The sequence below is a fragment of the Chlamydotis macqueenii genome, chromosome 15 (assembly GCF_036417535.1).
Source record: "Chlamydotis macqueenii isolate bChlMac1 chromosome 15, bChlMac1.mat, whole genome shotgun sequence".
In the NCBI taxonomy this organism is placed as follows: domain Eukaryota; kingdom Metazoa; phylum Chordata; class Aves; order Otidiformes; family Otididae; genus Chlamydotis; species Chlamydotis macqueenii.
This window is the reverse complement of record NC_141570.1, coordinates 14,269,402-14,289,401: the sequence shown is the minus strand read 5'-3', so window position 1 is coordinate 14,289,401 and position 20,000 is coordinate 14,269,402. Positions and strand designations below refer to the sequence as shown.

At 56.3% G+C, this 20,000-nt stretch overlaps 2 protein-coding genes across 3 annotated transcripts; both read right to left on the bottom strand.

Moving 5' to 3' along the window:
- Positions 1 to 104: 104 nt before the first annotated feature.
- On the bottom strand, positions 105 to 17,342 carry HMOX2 (heme oxygenase 2). 2 transcript variants are annotated; one of them, XM_086759646.1, is made up of 6 exons: positions 17,202 to 17,342; positions 3,837 to 3,947; positions 2,305 to 2,422; positions 1,508 to 1,999; positions 463 to 583; positions 105 to 382 (listed from the first exon to the last, which is right to left on the bottom strand). In XM_086759646.1, the coding sequence occupies exons 2-6, from the start codon at positions 3,917 to 3,919 to the stop codon at positions 255 to 257; spliced, it is 942 nt and encodes a 313-aa protein (XP_086615772.1). In that variant the 5' UTR covers positions 3,920 to 3,947; positions 17,202 to 17,342; the 3' UTR covers positions 105 to 254. The 2 variants fall into 2 exon arrangements, with proteins under 2 accessions (XP_086615772.1, XP_086615773.1); XM_086759647.1 differs by having other exon boundaries at positions 105 to 379.
- LOC104481037 (uncharacterized) lies at positions 7,753 to 19,994 on the bottom strand. Its single transcript, XM_086759645.1, has 4 exons — positions 19,807 to 19,994; positions 17,761 to 17,893; positions 17,202 to 17,315; positions 7,753 to 9,506 (listed from the first exon to the last, which is right to left on the bottom strand). Exons 1-4 carry the CDS (start codon positions 19,852 to 19,854, stop codon positions 8,320 to 8,322), a joined length of 1,482 nt encoding a protein of 493 aa, XP_086615771.1. The 5' UTR covers positions 19,855 to 19,994; the 3' UTR covers positions 7,753 to 8,319.
- Between the last annotated feature and the right edge of the window lie 6 nt (positions 19,995 to 20,000).

Genomic DNA, 20,000 nt, shown 5'->3' with positions numbered 1-20,000 from the left:
CCCCGGCCTGGGCAGGGCAGCGCTGAAGGGAAATCCTTGCACCAGGTCAGTGCTGTGCGCTCGTCAGCTGAACACATTACATTGCAGCACTGGCAGTACTGGTGTGCAAGGGCTGCGCCAGTCCCGCAGGATTCCCGTCTTTTCTTCCTTCCACCCTGCAGCCAACTCCCCACCGCCAGCCAGGGAACAGTCTGGAGGAGGACAGGGCACGCCTCTCCCCCTGCCGCCACGCTGAGCCGCGCACGCTCGCTGCCTCACAGGAGGTACCAGGCCGCGGCTCCCGCGGCCGCAGCCACGCAGGCCGCCAGCAGCAGCTGCACCAGGGGCTGCTTCGCCAGGGCGGCAGCAGCGCGGTAGGGGCAGCCGGGTCCCGCCTGGCCTGCTGGAACACAGAAAGCACCGTTAGCGCCGCGAGTCCCGTGCCGTACGCCTGCGGCAGCTCCGGCGTTGCCCACCACCTACCCAGTTTGTCTGCATAGTAAGGGCATTTGCGCAGGTCTCCTTTTCCATCGTGGACTGGAAAGCCTCCGTCCTGGGCTGCCTCTGTCAGCGACTTGCCGATCTGGTCCAGCTCATCAAACACCTGCAAGCGGTCACAGCGAGCGCGTGACGCGGAGCCGGGCGGCTTTCATCCAGAGCCCTGGAGCGATCTGGAGAACAGGGAGGAGCCACTCCTGCCTCCCTCCCCCGTTTCGGAGCGCCTTGCAGGCAGGCCTGCGGTGACACGCGGCTCACGCTGTGGCTCCGAGAAGGAACAGCCCGTTCCAAGAGCAGCAGGTCAGACCCAGCGCCGCCCTGCTGTTCGCCTCCCAGCCTGCTGCGGGTGGGGGCGGGAGGCAATGCCCTCTCCCCTCCCTGGGGATCAGCACTCCCGTTCCTGCAGCGCTCAGACAGGCCCTCCAGCTCCGCTGCCAGGGTTTCCGTAAGGATCCTGATGGAGGAGACAACCCATCCCGTTTCTGACCAGCTTAAACCACAGCAGCCTGCTACGGGCGCAGATTAAAGCTTCCCCACAGCAACCAAGGCTGCGGTCACCCCCTGGGCAGGGGGCAGGTCCGGTTTTATGAAGAGCTATGTGAAAGAACAAGAGGCTACGGCCATTTTTGGCAATCGGGCAACACCTCAGACGTGAGACAGGAGATGAGCTGGAACCAGCGCGGTGCAACACGCTCAGGGCATTTGAGGCTGTCTGGGAGCGAGCGCTCTGCTCTCCCCGCTGCTTCAGAGCCGCACAGCCCACAAGAATCCTGTGGTGAAGTCATCTCAGTTTTGCCCGGACCAAAGGCTTGCCTGTGGTGCTGGAGCACGGCAGGAATTCCCAGCCAGCACCAGCCAGGTCTCCAGCAGCTGGCAGAAGAGCAACTCAACCCAGAATCCCACCCCCACCAGACAGAGGGGCTCTGGTGGCCCCAGACCCAAACCACTCTGTGAGGATGAGCGGTTTGACTGAGTTAACCTGGGCCTAAGAGTTGGTCCAGACCTGGAAGCAGCTCAGGGGAGTTCGTACCTGCATGTTGAACCTGAAGGCTCGGTTGGCCTCCTCCACGATCCTTTCCTTGGTGTTCTTGTCCAGATCCAGAGCATTCATCCGCGCTCTGTAGAGCTGCTTGAACTGCTGCGCGTTGGAAATGTTGTCAAACATGTAGAATTGGATCCCCTCCTCAGTACTGGGCAACCTGAGGGCCCTCTGGGCTACCTTCTTCAGCACCTGGCCACCTGAGAGGTCTCCCATGTAGCGTGTGTAAGCATGAGCCACCAGCAGCTCTGGCTCGTGCTGGCCCACGTGATGGATTCTGTCCACATAGTGCTGTGTTGCCTCTGAACACTGGATCTTCTCTTTCCAGTCTTCTCCATAGAAATATTTCAGGTCTTTGACCAACGCTTCTCTCCGGTGAAGCTCTAGAGGGAAATACAGAGGAGCAAAGACCGGGTTCTCCTTGTTGCGATCCATTTCCTCTTCCAGAGCAGAGTACGTGAAGTAAAGCGCCACGGTGGCCAGCTAGGGACAAAGCACAGCTCGCGTGAGAAGCCATTCGCGAGATCAGCACATCCCGCCTTGCGACCAGTTCCCTCCCCTGGCACGGAGCTGCGGTAAAAGAGGGAAGCCCCAGGCTTGACACAAAACAGAAGAGGAAGCAATCCCACCTGACGCCTGCGGAGAACAGCCTGATCTCCAGAGGATGGAATTAAGTGTTGTAATCCCACCAGGACTACACACGTGGCTGCGGGGCTCTGCCTCAGAGCCCACACCAGTCCCTCGGCACGTCAAAGAGCTTCTCTGCGCAGGAGCAGAGCAGCGCTCACCTTGAAGAGCTCCTTCTTGATCCGTCCTTTCAGGAAGTCTTTGACAAACTGAGTGTTCTCCGCACGATCGTGAGATTCCTTCGTGCCCTCCTTCAGCAGCTCCGAAAGGTCGGTGGGACTGCAGGCAAACAGGGAGAGCTCCTTTCACTCCGCTTCCACACGCAGTAATGAGTTTCTCTGCTGTGTTTGGATGGACCACCCCCCTCCCTACCATCTCGGGCCCAGTTTGGAGGAGGTGGGATCCCTCAGACCAGCAGAAGGAAGCAGCCAGAGGCTCCTTCTGCAGATGCGGGCGGCCACGTGCAAAGCAGATTCGCCAATCTGGAAGGGCCAGGGCTCGGACCCCGGATGCTGAATCCATTGCCAAGGATCCTCTGATCCCTGCACCATCACCCTTGCTTCTCATGCATGGGAGTCCCAAAAACGCTGCAAAAAGAAGCCTTCAGCATATGAAGAGCAACTACAGGGGCAGGCTAAAGGGCAGAGGAGCCTTGGTGGCGTCCTCCGTGGTCACTCTGCAGGAGAAAGGCTCAGGCAGCAGCAGATGCACGCACAGGCAGGACCCCAGCTTTCCTGACTTGGGTATCAGCTGCTGAGAAGACGAGAGCTGAACGGCAAAACAGGGCAAGAACACCCTTAAAAAGTTTATTTATCCTGAATTGCACTTTTGCAGGTTTCCGCAAGTTTTCTTAAAAAGAAAAAAGAAACTCTATCTACCTATGATTTCAGGTTACAGCCACTGCGCCTACCTGGAGTTTGCTACAGTTATCAACACCGACACTCGCTCAAAATTGTGCCAAAGTGCACCTTGCAGGTTTTACAACGTTCGCTACAGCTCGCACGTCGTGTCAGCTGTAAGAGACAGACTTTGAATGCTCCAGACCCGCTGAGCGGCTCAACACTGCAGCCAACGGGGTAGGCAAGGCCCAGGTGTGCCGAGAGACCCCGGCAGCAGCCATTTCTCAGGAAACTGAACCTGTCAAGTCAAAGAGAAGTCCCCAGCCCATCCGGGCGTTCCGGGAATCACCCTTTCGCTCTTCCCATTTTCCAAGTCTGAAGCCTGCCTGTGAATTTGTTTTTTAAACTAACCTCCAAGAAAATACTCTCGCCTAGACCGGTGGGTACTTGGCAGAGGCAAGAGAGGCAGCTTACTGGAGCAGAGTTCACCTCTGGAGTCATCTTTCAAAACAAGAAGCTGCTATCACATGAGACTGCCCAGCAAGCCACGGAAAACTGCCTCACCTTGGCCAGGAAGGCACAAACAACTGGCAAACGGCCACAGCATTTCTGAAATGCCAGTTGGACACAAGAGACTAAAAAAATAACCACTTGTTTTCAGCCTGAGCCAGATGGCTCCTTCCCGTCCCTTCCGGTATACTTCGACTGAACAGATTTTACTGCACGTACATTCGATTAATCACCTATTGGAGTCCCTCACTCCTTTTCAGGTGAGAAGAAGGATCACTCCTTTCCCTGGAAGGTCTCCTGCCTTGCCCAAGACTGTGTCTGTGCCGTGTTGAGACAGGACTCACCTGACATTGTCGTCTTCCGCCTCCTCATAGCGCAAGATTTCCCCTTCTTCTCCCCCCTCCGAGCCCTCCACAGCCGACGGCATTGCTGGTCAGTGCTGGAGATCAGCCGGTCTGAAAGGCAAAAATCAGAGAGGGGTTTTAGAGGGAAGCTGCCGTAGCGAAAGGCTGCGTATGAAATGCTGAGGGTCTAGCACAGAGCCCCCGAGCCGCACCACCACACAGGGCGGTGAGGAGCAGTCCCGGCCATTTCCACGGCACATCAGGCACTTTGGGTTCAGCTGCCTCAGGTGAGCCCCGACACCACCCCCCAGTTCCCAAAACGTCAACCTCAGAGGAGGCCTACAACACAGCAGGCAGCTCGCGTTAGGTTTCCCACTTCAGGAGGGCTCCTGGCTGAAGACAATCGGAGACCTCCGCGTTAGCAATCTGCTCTGGAGCTGTGAGCAAGCCACTTTCCACTGGTGCTACAGGACATCTCGTCCAACGTTAGACTGAGCAGGGCAGCTGGGAAGGGAAGCACCTCTCCTTCAGTCAGGAAGCCAAGCCCCTTGCGCAAGGATGCACAAGACTCACCCAGAAGCAGGAGCAAGACACCTGGCTCACACCAGCCAGACACCCAGCCACCTCATTTATAAAACGGACCCGTAATCAGCTTTGTGCAGAGCAGCACCGCCACCTTCCAGCGGCCTCTTCCGATGAGCGAGGAGCTCAGCCGCTTGCTGGCTCTTTGGAAAGCACTCGCTGCAAGAGAGCCGTCCCTCATGCTCTCCCACTTGAGTTCAGTCCCTCTCGGTGGGCACCCACGGGCTCGCGGCTCAGCTGGGGGCTGGGAGAAGAGCAGGCAAGCAGCCACGAGCACGCCAGGCTTGTTAGCACAGCGGCAGAACCGGAATCAGCTGTGTGCTCCCAGGAAGCACACCAGTTCCAAATTAACCGTTCTCCAGGTCCTCACCCCTGAGTTTCTAGGCTGTTTTACAGCCACTCTCGCTGCCCTCCACCAAAACACGTGACTTTGTGATGCGAGCTAGCCGCAGAAGTCATCAGGGGTGGCAGCCCTATGTCCCCGTTGCCCTTTCTCACGGGACAGGGCACAACACAGCCTCCCCACAGCGGGGGATAACCCACCGCGGCTCAGCCAAGAGCCCGGCACGGGCACGGGGGAGCAGCCTGCTTGCCTCACAGCGCAGCCAGCCCCCTGCCAACGCAGGCGCACAACTTCTCACGACGCCCTGGCTTTCTGCTCAGCTTACTGTTAGCGTGCAACAAGTTATTTAAGGACTTTGGTGCGCTCTCGGACTTGTATCTCCCACAGCTTTTTTTTTTTTTTTTAAAGGCTCAGTCTGACACTCTCATCTCCACAGCGACGCGCAGGGCAGCGATGACAGCAGTCTCCTTGGCCTGAGGCGAGGACAGTGCAAGTACAGGAAAACATGAAAGCTTAGATTTTTCCTGAGACCGTCTCCAGTAGAGACCTCCCTGATGAGCCATGAATTCAAGAGGCAAGTCAGCACAAATCAAAACCCTGTCTTTTCAGCATTAGGATACTGCCCAAGAACTGGGAGGAGGGGAAATCAAAAGCATCACAACTGTCACATGCAGTTGCTTTTATTAAAAAAATTGGCAAGCGAAAGCTCACGACGTGGTCACCGGTCAGAGCCCTGGTTTCTCGGGGCATTCTGCTCCTCAGAGAGGCAGCGTCCTACAGAGCGAGGGGGAGGCCGAAGCAGTGGCCTGCCTCTGCGGCAGAGGCTGGAACGCGCTTTCATTTGCTACAAGGAGCTCTGCTCATCAAGAGCCTGGCTGATGTTCAGGGTAAACACATACCTCCCGCGTGCCCTGACTGCGGCCGCTACAGGGGTCAGGACAGCAGGGCTGGAGAGCGGAGAGGAGGTCTGGTACAGAACACCTCAGCACTCCAAACTTTTCTAACAACAGTGCTCAAATCCTCCGAGAAAACATCCCTATCTCAGCTAGCAATCAGTTTTCCCTACAGACATCGCCCCAGCAAGCTTCACACTCAAGACGCACAGCCGTTCTTCCCAGCGTAGGAAGACAACGGCAACAATCTCGCGCCTCTGGAAGGGAGCAGTCACTGCTGCTGCAGGGAAGCGGGACTGGAAGTCCTGGCTTTGCTCGGCACCCTCAGGAGAAGTTCACTAATTCACAAACACCCAGGCAGTACAGAGTTCATGTTTGCGGTTCGGCCAGCGTATCACTTCAAGGCACTTCCCCACACGCAGAGCTTACAACCTCAGTTTAACAAGGGGCAGAGCGTTGCTGGACCCAGCCAAGCACCCTGCAGTGCAGACAAACCCCAGAACCCCACAGAGTAAGTCCCTACATTTCCAGATCTCAGGTGGGTTTAAGACTCCACCTGGACACAGCCTGAAATTTTGGCAATAATTCCAGTCTGAGACACTTCTAGCTGCGCCCACACAAATGCTACCTCTGTCCCACAGAGCCGCAGCCCAACACCTCAACAAATTGTACCAAGGAGGGAAACTCCTGGTGAGCTCACAGATCCTGTCCAGTTCCGCACCTTGGTAAGCGGCTTTTGCGTCAGAAATTTACCTTCTCACACTGTCCAGGAGAACAGCGCAAGGGGCAGGGTCAGATCTGGGGGAGGAAGGGCACAGTGTGACAGATACCCGGGAAGAGATCTCCCCTTTGCTCCGGGGAGAGCCAGCGCTCGCCCTGCCTGTCCCAGCACCCAGGCAGCTGTGCCTGGGACATCCTGAGCAGGGCCAGCGACAGGCGCTCTGGGCTGACGTGCGTAACACATACGAGTGCAAGGCGCTGCCAGGCTTGAATCAGACATTTGTTTCACCCAACAATGGAAAGGCAGGGACAGCAAGAGGCCTCAGAGGCCTTTGTCCTCCAAGCTCTTCCCAGAGCTCAGCTGGGCCAGGAAGGGCCAAGTGCCCCCCACACCGCTGGAGAACGACCCGGGCATCCTTCCCGCGACGCTGCGCGCTGGAGTCATTGCGGGGATGCGAGGCAGCCGTTCCGGCACCCGTCCTCGCTGCTGTGCGGATGCTCACCCAGGAAAGCAGAAGGAAGAGATTAGAGAGGCCTGACAGTCGCCGGCCCGGCCCAGCGCTCGGCTTCTCGGGAGCACGCCGCTCGCAGACGGGCGCTGCGGGCCCCGAGCGGCCGGCGGGGTGCGGAGCACCGCACCGGTACCCCAGCCAGCGGCCCGGCCCGGGGCACGGCGGACAGGGCGGCCGCGACAGCCCGTGCTGCGGCGGGCAGGGCGAGGGGCAGAGCCGCGGGCCGGGCGCTGCTGCTGCTGCCAGGCCCCGGCCCGCACGGTACCGGGCCCATCCGCCCCCCGGAGCGCGGAGGCCGGGGCTGCCGCCTCCCGCGGCGGCCCCGAGGCAGCTTGGCCTCCTCCCCTCGGCGGGGAAGCGGCGAGGGCCCGGGGCAGGCGGAGCAGAGCCCCGCGGGGCAGGGCGGAAGCCCCGGGGCCTCAGTCCGGTACCGGCCCCCGGAGCGGAGCAGGCCCGGCCGCGTTGCCATGGAGACGCGCCGCGCGCACTCACCTACCGCCAAGGCCGCCCGCCCTCCGCCCCGCCGCGCGAGACAAAGGCCCGCTCCCAGCCGCCCTCGATTTATTGACGAGGGAGGTGACGGCGCGGCCAATCAGGAGCCGCCGACGGCCGGGACGTCACACAGGAGCTCTAGCCCCGCCCCCGCCTCGCCTCGCCCTCGGCCAACGGCAGCCGCCAGCGTCGCGCGAGGCCCCGCCCCGGGGGCAGCCGGCGCGTGAGGCCGCGCAGGCGCAGGCAGGGCCCGGCCCGGGATGAGGCGGGAAAGGGGGCGGTGGTGGAGGGAAGATGGCGGACACGCTGGCTGTTAACGACGGCTTTATTGGGCACGTGTAGAAACAATCCCGCCTCACTCACACACGGGGGCGGACACCACGCACCGCACGCCCACGCAGGGATCACCACCAGCGCTCGGGGGACGGCCGGCTGGCACCCACGGCCCGCGGGCACAGCCGGGCAGGGACAGCACGGGGCGTGAGGGGCACGGGGCTTCAGGCCCAGCCCCGGGACTGAGGAAGGGAGGGAACACCAGGCCATCTGTTCATCTGCTCGGAGCATGGCAGGCTCTAGGATGGTCCATGTCATTCTCTCTGTAAGCTGTCCGAAACGTGTGCCCGCAGACAAAAGGCACGGCATTTCCCTTCCTCCGCAATACACCAAGTACATCCCAGCCTTTCCAAACGGCTTCCTTTCTCTCCCAAGAGCTATCCCTGCGAACATCACCTTCCCCTGCTGCGGCACATGCTCTTCCCCAAACCACCTCTTCAGCTCCTTGCACCCACTCTTCCCTTCCCTCGTCATTTTAGGAGTCGTCCTCCTAAAAATAAACTGCTTTCCCCCTCCACAAGCAGGGCGGTCAGCAGAGCGAAGGGAGAGAGACACTGGGCTTTGCTCCCCGGGGTACCAGACCTAACTGCTCCCCACGCTCGCCCCTCCTAGGGCTCCCCACCCCTGTGGATCTGCTGGTGCCGGAGGAGCGCGGAGCTGACGGTGAAGCCCTTCCCGCAGTGGGCACAAGCGTAAGGACGCTCCCCGGTGTGGATGCGGCGGTGCTGGATGAGGTGGGCGCTCTGCCGAAAGCTGTCCCCACAATCGGCGCAGGCGTAGGGCCTCTCCCCGGTGTGGACCCGGTGGTGCCGGAGCAGTGCTGATCTCCACAGGAAGCTCTTCCCGCACTCGGAGCACTCAAAGGGCCGCTCCCCGGTGTGGAAGCGGCGGTGCTGGATGAGGTGGGAGCTCACAGTGAAGCTTTTTCCACACTCAGTGCACCCGTAGGGGCGCTCGCCCATGTGGAACCGCCGGTGTTGGATGAGGGCTGAACTCACGGTGAAGCTCTTCCCACACTCGGAGCACTCGTACGGCTTCTCCCCGGTGTGGACGCGCTGGTGCTTCATGAGCTCGGAGCTCTGGCTGAAGCTCTTCCCGCACTCCACGCACTCGTAGGGTTTCTCCCCGGTGTGGACCCGCTGGTGTCGCGTCAGGGCTGAGCTCACGCTGAAGCTCTTCCCGCAGTCGCCGCACTCGTAGGGTTTCTCCCCGGTGTGCACTCGCTGGTGCTGGACGAGCTGCGAGTTCCCAGAGAAGCTCTTCCCGCACTCGGCACACTTGTAGGGCTTCTCCCCGGTGTGGGTTACCTGGTGCCGGATCAGCTTCGAGCTCATGCTGAAGCTCTTTCCGCACTCGGAGCACTCGTAGGGCCTCTCCCCTGTGTGGATTCTCTGGTGCTGGATGAGATGCGACCGCTGCCGGAAACTCTCCCCGCACTCGGTGCAGGCGAAGGGTTTCTCTCCAGTGTGAATTCTCTGGTGCTGGACGAGGTTGGAGCTCACCCGGAAGCTCTTCCCGCAGTCCCCACAGATCATCAGTCGCCCCACGGAAGGATTTCTCTGCTGGATAATATCTGGCAGCCTCCTGAAACTTTTTCCACGCAGCGTCGCTCGGCTTTGCCTCTTCCCCAGAGGTCTCTGAACCCTTTCTGACCTGCGCAGGTGGACCGGCTCCTGTGCAGGACTCTGGGAACTGTTCTCCTTGGAGAGTCCCGAGAGGAAATCCTCGGGCTCCACAGGCCGGGGGATGCCTTGCTGGGCATTTTCCTCTTTCTTGCTCACAATCCCGTCCTCAGCTGCAATAAAATGAAAATCCAGAGAGAAGTCACAGGCAGGACAGGAAATTTTGGACAAGGGGAATCAAAAGGGGACAAATTGTAGAAATTCAGCAGATTGATTTCAAATATAGAAAGTTCAGATATTTCCCTGCAAGCTACTCCCGGGATTTTTCAGAGTGTTCACAAGAACAAACCCAGGGAAGAGCCTGCATGCTGTGCCAGAACCTGAATCTACTGAAATTATCAGCATATCCGAGGTCAGAGTCCAGTGCTCGAATGGGGAAGATGGTTGCTCGTCCAGGACATTATGTCTGAAATGTTGTTAGGAGTTGAACTGGGAGTCAGAGGAGGGCCATGCCTTGCTCAGAAGAACCCTACTTGGGTTCCAAGTGAAGCAACCTCTCCGCTCTTGTGCTGCTGGTATGGCAGAGAGAGAAGATCACAAAGCAGACACCAGTCCTAAGGCATGGGAGAAGGAGACAGCCTGGAGCCTGGCTTATGCTCACGGGTTCATGAAAAGCAGGTCCTGCTTGAGCAACCTGATCTCCTACGACAAGCTGACCCGCGTAGTGGATGAGGGGAAGGCTGTGGATGTTGTCTGCTTACACTTCAGTCAAGTCTTTAACGCCGTTTCCCAGAGCATTCTCCTGGAGAAACTGGCTGCTCAAGGCTTGGACGGGCTTCACTGGGTAAAAACCGGACGGCCGAGCCCAAAGAGTAGTGGTGAATGGAGTTAAATCCAGTTGGCGGCCGGTCACAAGCGGTGCTCCCCAGAGCTCAGCGCTGGGGCCAGTTCTGTTCAATGTCTTTATCAACGATCTGGGCGAGGGGACGGAGTGCACCCTCAGGAAGTTTGCAGGTAACACCAAATTGAGTGGGAGTGTCAGTCTGCTGGAGGGTAGGACGGCTCTGCAGAGGGACAAGCTGGATCGATGGCCAGAGGCCAGCTGTATGGGGCTGAACGAGGCTGAGTGCTGGGTCCTGCACTTGGGTCACAACAACCCCGCACAACGCTCCAGGCTGGGGGAAGAGCGGCTGGAAAGCTGCCCAGCAGGAAAGGACCTGGGGGTGCTGGTCGACAGCGGCTGAACACGAGCCAGCAGTGTGCCCAGGTGGCCAAGAAGGCCAGCAGCATCCTGGCTTGTGTCAGGAACAGCGTGGCCAGCAGCAGCAGGCGTGGAACAATGACTGGAGGGGGGAAAAATAGTTTCTCTAAGGTTTATCCTAATAGGAGAACTTCTAGGGTAAAACGCAGTTGCTACCTCCAGGATAAAATGCAGCTGGCACGCTCGCTACAGCGGTTCCCGAAGCAACGCACCCTGCCTCCCTTCGCACACGCTAAGGCGAGCGGAACGAACGGAACGGAGGGTGGAGCGGAGCGGAGACACCGCGGCCAAACTCCGTTACACTCCCTGCAGGGACGGGAACTCCACGGTACCTGGTGGCTAACAGGCTGTAGAGCAGCCGATGAACCGCATTGCAATTGTCAAACAAGAAGAATACCAGCTGTTGAGCCAGGAATTGTGGCGAAATCGTGTTCTTTAGATGAACTTTGCTCATTATAATGTCATTGTAAGACCAAAACACACCTCCATCCCAAAAGCTACCCGCCTCCAAGGTGCGACTACCCCTCACTGAGCACACGTTCTGAATTTCTTCTAGTCTGTACCTTTAACAGCAAAGTGAGAAAAATTTACAGCAATCCTAACAAAGCTATGTATGACTAGAGTCACACAGGCTCCACCTAAAAGTACAAACAGTGTAAAAATGCCTTTAAGAAGGGGGATATTGGGGATGACCTCCATCGGAATGTCGGGGACCAGTCGACGGGCTGACCCCCTCTCTCCCTGCCGTAGGCGTAAGAGCTCTGTATTATACGCACCTAGATACCAACATCTTGCTGGCTATTAAAACTTACTTTATGTATTGTTCCAAGTTTGTTTTTGCAGTCAGTATCTTATCACCGGCCATCTTTGAACCTTTATCCTGTCACAAACATACAGAATAAAATTGGTCTATCTGTAAATATAAGTTTCGGGAAACTTTAATAATTGATGTAGGGGATACAAGGGATTTGTCTCGGTGTCGCTGCCCGTGAAGAGCCCTGGACAGGTTAGACGACCACCCTCTGACCTTGCGGGCTGTCCAGAGGGATTTGTCCCAGTGACGCTGTCAGCATCAGCCTGGTCAAATTGCAAAGGGGTTGAGGTAACCCCCCTCCCTGTTCCCTATCGACACAATATCGCGTCTTATCGTGACAGCAGGGAAGCGATCGTCCCCCCTTTCGGCACTGGTGAGGCTGCACCTTGAATACTGTTCAGTTTTGGGCCCCTCTCTACAAGACAGACACTGAGGTGCTGGAGCGCGTCCAGAGAACAGGAACAAAGCTGGAGAAGGGTCTGGAGGACAAGCTTTATGAGGAGCGGCTGAGGGAACTGGGGTTGTTCAGTCTGGAGAAGAGGAGGCTGAGGGGAGACCTCACTGCTCTCTACAACTGCCTGAGAGGAGGGTGTGGGGAGGCGGCAGTCAGTCTCTTCTCCCAAGTAACAAATGACAGGACGAGAGGAAATGGCCTCAAGTTGTGCCAGGGGAGGTTTAGATTGGATATTTGGAAAAAGTTCTTCACCAAAAGGGTTGTCAAGCACTGGAACAGGCTTCCAGGGAAGTCACCGTCCCTGGAGAGATTTAAAAGATGTGAAGATGTGATGCTTAGGGACATGGGTTAGTGGTGGACTTGGCAGGGCCAGGTTAACGATTGGACTTGATGATCTTAAACGATCTTCTAGATCTTTTCCAACCTAAACGATTCTATGATTCTATGCCAATCTCAGAGCAGAAGAAAGGTAACTTTACGCTTCCATCGGTGCAGAACAAATCTGCTGTGAAAGGCAGCTGGTGAACTGAAGATCGTCCACAGCCGATTCCAGGTTACGCGCTGAGGAAATCCCACAAAGGTAGGTGAAGGTAGTGCAAGTCAGTGAGGTAAGGCCAGCTGAACAGTCATGAGCAGCTCCCGGGACACAGGCAATGGACAAATCCCTGCTCTCTTGTTCAGAGAAAGCCTTGCAGAAGCACAACTGGTGTGGATCTATGCTGCGCAGAATCCAGGTCGGCTGAAAGCCTTTCCGAGACAGGAGGCTTGCACAGGTTTCTAGGGCATTCACGCAGAGCGGTGGCTCCTTCCAGCCCACTGCTCTGAGGTGGTTTGGTGATGTTGTGGTTTAATTTCAACCAACAACCAAGCACCACAGAGCCGCTGTGCCCCCTCCCAGCTTCTTGTGCCCCCCGAGCCCACTCGCTGGTGGGGTGTGAGGCAGAAAAGGCCTTGGGGCTGTGTAAGCACTGCTCAGCAGTAATGAAAACATCTCGGTATTATCAACACTGTTTTGAGCACAAAACCAAAACATAGCCCCACACTAACTGCTCTGAAGAAAGTTAACTCTGTCCCAGCCCAAAGCAGCACAGATGAGCGTCCTAGCAGGTTCAAAAGCACGTACCCCCAACAATGCCGTGGCCTTTGCTGCCGGCGGGGAAACGGAGTTAATGCAGGCTTACTGAGGGCTTACGCGCTAAACTGGCAGGACAGGGCCTGCGTGGCACGCACCCTTCTGCTGGCAGGGAAGGGTAAACGGACATCAGAGGGATGTAGCTGGGATGCAGAAATGGCAACAGGCGTCTCTGAAGAGAGGCACCACATCCAGGTTTAAGACAGATCAATCAGGCAAACAGATTTCCGGATAATCAAAGAGATACAGGCTCCTAGGGGTGAAGGATAACTTGCTGTTGACTATACGTACACCCAGAATACAGAACAGGCTGAGGATTAAAGCCGCAAACAAGCAGGCCTCCAGATTTATCTGCTTAAAGGTTCAACGGCTACCTCCTGCTTCTCTGCAGACTCTTGTGTAATAAACTGGTAACATATCAGCCGTGTGGGACTGGCGAACAACCCACAGGCGCTTCCTGTGGTCTGGCAGAGCCGTGATAAGGAAGTGCATGCCTTGGAAGAGGAGAGTCACTACCAAACCGTAAGTATGCAGTAAAGGAAGGAGTCTAGAATTTCAGTCCAGACTGACACAAGTACATATTTTATCTTCCTCTTTCTAGTCAGTATAGGAAAACATCACAGCATGATTTCACAGTGAACCCCTGAGACACCTTTAATGCCAGCTGGGTGTGGTAGTGATGCCACTCTTTCCCTCCTATAGTTTTCATTAAAACCATCCCTTGAGAGGAACAGAAACTGGAACTTTGCTGTTCACCACAAAGGCATTTCTATTTGTCTGCAGCTACTCCATCCAGGCCTGGAGGAGAAGACAAAGGTGATATCCAAAGAGAGGATAAGAGGAGGACATCTCTGGCAGGCCAGCATGAAGCTCTTGACCTCTGTGTCAGACTTACCGAGTAGACAATGGAGCTAGAGAAGCTGTTCAGTTGCTGTTGTGCCCAAAGAGAAATCATAGAATCATAGAATCATAGAATGGTTAGAGTTGGAAGGGACCTTCAAAGGTCATCTAGTCCAACCCCCCTGCAAGGAGCAGGGACATCTCCAACCAGATCAGGTTGCTCAGAGCCTCATCCAGCCTGGCCTTGAACGATTCCAGGGATGGGGCCTCCACCACCTCTCTGGGCAACCTGGGCCAGTGTTCTATAACTCGCATCGTAAAAAATTTTTTCCTAATTTCCAATCTAAATCTACCCCCCTCTATTTTAAAACCATTACCTCTCGTCCTATCGCAACAGGCCCTACTAAACAGCCTCTCGCCATCTTTCTTGTAGGCCCCCTTGAGGTACTGGAAGACCGCTATCAGGTCTCCCTGGAGCCTCCTCTTCTGCAGGCTGAACAGCCCCAACTCTCTCAGCCTGTCCTCATAAGAGAGGTGCTCCAGCCCTTTTATCATCTTCGTGGCCTCCTCTGGACCTTCTCCAACTGGTCCATGTCCTTCTTGTGTTGGGGGCTCCAGAACTGGACACACTACTCCAGGTGGGGTCTCACCAGGGCAGAGCAGAGGGGGAGAATCACCTCCCTCGACCTGCTGGCCACGCTTCTGTTGATGCAGCCCAGGATGCGGTTGGCCTTCTGGGCCACAAGGGCACATTGCCTGCTCATGTTAAGCTTCTCATCCACCAGCACTCCCAAGTCCTTCTCCTCAGGGCTGCTCTCAATCCATTCCCCGCCCAGCCTGGATTTGTGCCTGGGATTGCCATGACCCAGGTGCAGGACCTTGGCCTTGGCCTGGTTGAACTTCATGAGGTTGGCACGGGCCCACCTCTCCAGCCTGTCCAGATCCCTCTGGATGGCATCCCTCCCTTCCAGCGTGTCAATGGCACCACACAGCTTGGTGTCGTCGGCAAACTTGCTGAGGGTGTACTCTATCCCACTGTCCATGTCGCCGACAAAGATGTTGAACAGGGCCGGGCCCAGCACGGACCCCTGAGGGACGCCACTCGTGACCGGTCTCCACATGGACATTGAGCCGTTGACCACCTTCACCTCCGCTAGCTTTGGTACTTGCACACAATTTTGGTTCTTTACACAGAACTTTAAAAGGCCTTCCAAGTACTCAAGAATCAAGTAATCTACGGTGTTCTGTACTTTTTGGGGAAGATCAGGAGTTTCAGGCTTCATATTCCAGTGATTACAGCCACAGCTCCAGCTCTCAACTTCTACAACTTCTCTCAACTTCTGAGCTACTAGGTATCTTCACTGGCATCTGGGATAGGTTGTCGGTAAAGGTTTTGATCAAAATCATGATGACAGGAACTCACTGGAGGTATTTTAAGTGGAAGGAGAGTAAGTTCACAATGCTGAGGAATTAATTCTAGAAGCACAAGGCAGAACTGGCAAAAACTGATAAACAAGAGATATTGGAAGAATGTGGTTCTTCCTCAGCCCATGCCAGTCTGGGCTGATGGCAAGACCTCCGATGTGCCCAAGACTGCCAGTGCTATAGCTACGAGGCAAGCTCCAGGTAAGCAGAGTAAGCGTATGTATTGGGAGAGAACCTAAATATCACCTTAAACACACCCTTGGATTTCTCTTTCTCCAGAGAAGCCAGCAGTAGTAGGAATTTTGGCTGATGCTCTGGCCTGTCTCACAGCAGTGGGAGAACAGAGCAATCGTCTCGGGCACCAAATTCGAGAGTTCACAGAAGAGAAACCCGTGAGAACTACTAAAAATAGCACACCACCATCATGACTAAGCCTCAGGCTGCTGGAGGAGAGCAGACTGCGCTGGGGAGCTGTCATTGTATGCTTATCTTATGCCCTTCCCTGGCATCCAGTTCTGGCCAGTCCCCGAATCCCCGAGACAGAGCTTGGAGCTACACAGACCTTTGGTGAAACCCAGCAGGGCTGCTCACGCCACCTCACAACTGCTGGGACGGTGGCTGGTGTGATGCCAGAGAAAGGGCAGATCTGGGGCCCAACAGACATTCCACACAAATGAACAGAAACCAGAGTAAGAGAACTGATGGACAGATGGCCAAAGAGGGCGGACTGGGGAAGAACTGGCATGGCCTTTGGAAAGAAGTCTCACATCACAAACCACTTGGGGTTCTTCAGAAATGTCACCAATTTGACAAAAGGGAGATGTGGAGTCCAAAGGCATTCCCAAAAGACATTTGTCTTTCACCAGAACTGATGAAGAAACTAAACTGCCCTGGGGTGAGTGACCCTCAATAAGGTGGTAAGGGAGGGAAAGGGGAGGTGGAAACATCTGCTGATGATTTTGTGTTATTCACGGTTAAAGAGACAAAGGCTGACTGTAAAGATTAACTGTGCCTCATGATACTGACCAACCAGGTGACAGGGGACATTCATTGCAGGTAAACATGAAGAACTGCAGAGGGGAACAGCCTCTATACCTTGTGCTTATACCAGCATGGGCCTAGGATGTTCTCAGTATCATTCAGGAATGATAGCAGACAAATGAAAACTGCAGCTCCCCAGCAGATGAAACAGCAAATCAAATGGCAGTGTTTGTTGGGAAAAGAGTAGAGGATAAACGAGATGCAATTCTGCCTCTCTGCTCAAACCCACGGTAACCCCACATCTCAACTGTGCGCAAGGGGGAGGACAGATCCCCCATTTCACTGAAACCCTAAGAGAGCTGAGAAACAGACAGAGGCGTGAGGTGACGGATCACAGGTACAGAACAAGTTCTGTATCTGGTGACTCAACAGCCCATTCCGCTGGGAAAAGGCACGGCTGATAGCGGATATCGCACAGGATATAAACACACAAGCGGCCCGTGGGGTGCGTAGGGCTCCATCCTGCACCATGTGTTCTAAATTAAGAGCCGCTGACATGAAGTGAACTCCCAGAAGGCAGCTTCAAAGCAAAGGACACAGTGACTCACAAACCAGCTAAATAAGCTGTGGAACTCCTTGCTGCAAGCTGTCACGGATGCTAAAACGTACACAACTTCAGAAAGAAAGAAAATACACAGAGAGCTGCAAGATACCGAGCCACCACAGGTCTAGCTCGGGAGTTTCTGAAGCCGCAGGCTGCCTGGGCCTGGCACAGCACACAGGGACGCAGCACCGCTTGGCTGCTCTTCCCCGGGCCCGCCACGGCCAGGGGCAGCAGAACAACTGAAGGACCGCGGTCCAACCCAGCACGGCCGCTCTGGTGCATCCCGGGGGGATTTGGGGACCCTGGAGCGGTTTTTCCTCGCCGACGGGTTCACGGGTGACTGCACCGGCCCCTTACCTGGACAGGTGCCGCGCAGGACGCTCTTCCCTTCGCAGGCGTGGCCGTGGGAGAGCCAGAGCTCCTCCTTCTGATCCGTGTGGGAGATCATCTCCGGCTGCGCTCCCGGGGGTCCTGCTCCGGGAAGAGAAACCGGGAGGCTCGGCCGAGCGGGGCTTTAACTGACAGATACGAGCGGGGGGGGGGGGGGGAGGGAGGGGTCTGCACTTGGGAACCGGCCACGGGGTCCGCACCGCCCCCCGCGAAATGAATGCGGCCGCGGGGGGCGGACTGGGCCCCGACCGGTGCGGGGGCTCCCCGGGCCCGGCCCCCCCCCCCGCCCCGTACCCGGGCCCGGCCCCCCCCCCGCCCCGTACCCGGGCTCGGCCCGGCCGCCAGCGGCTGATCCCTGGGGGGAGCTGTCACGTGACGGCGGCGGCCAATGGCGGGCGGCGCCTTCGCCTCTCGAGGGCCACCCAAAATGGCGGCGGCGCTGTCGTCCCGCCGGCCAAACCGGGCCCTTCGCGCTGCCTCCCCGCGCTCGGACACGCGTAGGGCCCTTCCCCCGCGGGTGGGTTACCTGCTGCCGGATCCGGGGCTCCCGTCGGGCCTCTCCCGTGTGCTGGGCCAGCCGCCGCGGCTGCCGGAGGGTTTCTCTCGGGGTGGCTGTGGAAGGCAAGGCTCCAGCTCGGCGTGTCTGGGCAGGCTCGTCCCTGGCAGGCGAACAGCAAATGGTCACCTCGGGGGGGAAACGCAGACCCTTTGTCGCACCTCGGTGAATGAGACACGGTAACAGCAAGTGCTTTGTAAGGAGAAAATATCCAGAGGACACCGAAATTTGTCCGTGGGCTCAGCGCCCTTCCAAGAGATGAGGACCCTACCAGGGGCACGGGTGGGCTGCTGGAGCCCGCTGGGTCCCGAGAGCGGAGATGTGGCCTGCAGCGTTGGGAAAGGAGGAGCGGGCTCACGCTGAGCTTAGGCACGAGCTTAAATCCTTAGCGATCACTTAAATCCTTAGTGAGAACTCATTCCTTGGAAATCTGCCTGCCTGGGCAGTAGAACAGCTGGAGGGGCAAGGAACCCGGGCAGAGGAACGCTGCAGGTGCCCCTGAAACCCTGTTCTGGGGGACAGCAGCCGAATCACAGAGCACTGCTCAAGGCTGCGGCGCCTCGCCCAGGCTCTCTGAGTTTCACTGAGCAAGCAGCTTACATGCACGGCCTCTGACAGAAATTTTATGCTAGAATGATATGAAAAGCAAACAAGCACATTTGAAATGAACTTCCAGAACAGCTCTAGTCCCCTTGAAGAACTGCAGGAAGGACTGCTCTCAGATCTGCCCCTTCGATAGCTAAACAGTGGCGCTGCGAGCGTAACACCCGGGCTCTGCTGGCTCAGCAGAAGGGGACGGTGCAGCGGTCACCGCTCTGCGGTTCCCAGCGTTCTTGTATTTTGTAGTTAAACTGGCCGCTCCGTGGGTCTTGGCCATGGCAGAGACCACAGTTACGGATCGCGCCCACTGAAGAAATGCCATTAAGACAGGGTGACTTCTGGAGTAAATGTAGGCACAGAACTGTGCCCAGGGAAGAAAACAGCTCTCTCCTCACACCCAATATTATTACATAAATACCTGCAGCACAGCTTTTCAGCATAAACTGATTGCTTATGGATTAATGAAACAGGCAAAGGAACGATTGCTTTCAGATAATTGGCAGTGTATGTCAGGCATGTCCTTGTGGTCCTGAAGGCTGTAAAAGATTTTAAATCCTTTTCTCATCATCTGAGAAAAGTTTTAGAACTACCAGAGACATTTTGTCAACTTCAGCAACAAGGAAGCATGGAGGCAAGCCTCTGCAAAGTGGTCACCTGCAAACCCTGACAGCACAGACGCGATATTGAAAATCATCTGTCCGAGTTAGGCAAGGCTGCCCAGCTGCAAGGTTTGAGGATGACAAAGACAGGAGGATGGAGACGCTTTCAGTGACTAAAATTGAGATTTTTTTTCCTACCATGCTGAAGTTTTTTATGGCACAATGCTATTAGAACAAATGTAATTTATATCCAGTGAATGTGACACTGCATTCATGGAAGGTTAAGATGTAATAAAGAATTGATTACAAAATCTTTGATTGTAAATATGTCTAACCTAAAAACACAGCAAAAAAAAGCTGGGAAGGCATCTTACTTATGTTCTGACATGAAGACTGGTAAGTAGGACTGAAGCTTTTTCCAGGTATGAAGTGTGTACTTGAGAGGGAAATACAGGGTACACCGGGGGAAACAACATTTCCTAGAATGCCACTTGAGGCAAGCCCTGTCCTTTGCACCTAACAGAGTCGTCTCCTGGCAGCTCTTGCACAGGAAGGTGACGGAGGAAAAGTGATGTGACTGCCGGGGAAGAAAACTATCCTAAACTCCTGAAAATTCACCAGACACAGTAGGTAGCTTTGCTAGGAGGTCCCCCCACTGTTATACGTGCCACAGTGACACCTGACAGAGAAGAGCAGGTTCCTGAGTGGTCACCCACGTCCCTTCACCAGCAGCCCTCCCCTCCAACACCAGCTGGGCCCTTCCCCACAGCCCATCCTCCTGGTAGACCCCGACACCTTCCCCTCAAGTTTCCCTTACCTTTGGGCTGCAGCTCGTCTCTCTCCAGGCAGCCAACTCATCAGCCATGGCCGGGTGATCCTCCAGTTCCACCTCTCCTTGCTGCTCCACACCCGGGATAACTCCTCTTCCTCCAGTTCTCTGCTAGGGGTGTGAGCCAGTACGAGCGCGGACTGCGGACTCTCCTGCTCTCAACTAGACCCAACGTCACCACT

Bases quoted from the DNA above. Each gene is read 5' to 3' on its own strand.
- LOC104481037 (XM_086759645.1), bottom strand. From the start codon at position 19,854: ATGGCTGATGAGTTGGCTGCCTGGAGAGAGACGAGCTGCAGCCCAAAG. The intron at 17,894-19,806 runs GTAAGGGAAACT...TTCGCCTGCCAG, and splicing joins AGACGAGCTGCAGCCCAAAG to GGACGAGCCTGCCCAGACAC. The intron at 17,316-17,760 runs GTAACCCACCCG...TTCCCGGAGCAG, and splicing joins AGCCCCGGATCCGGCAGCAG to GACCCCCGGGAGCGCAGCCG.
- HMOX2 (XM_086759646.1), bottom strand. From the start codon at position 3,919: ATGCCGTCGGCTGTGGAGGGCTCGGAGGGGGGAGAAGAAGGGGAAATC. The intron at 2,423-3,836 runs GTGAGTCCTGTC...GTTTGCCTGCAG, and splicing joins GCGGAAGACGACAATGTCAG to TCCCACCGACCTTTCGGAGC. The intron at 2,000-2,304 runs GTGAGCGCTGCT...CTTTGTCCCTAG, and splicing joins TCAAGAAGGAGCTCTTCAAG to CTGGCCACCGTGGCGCTTTA.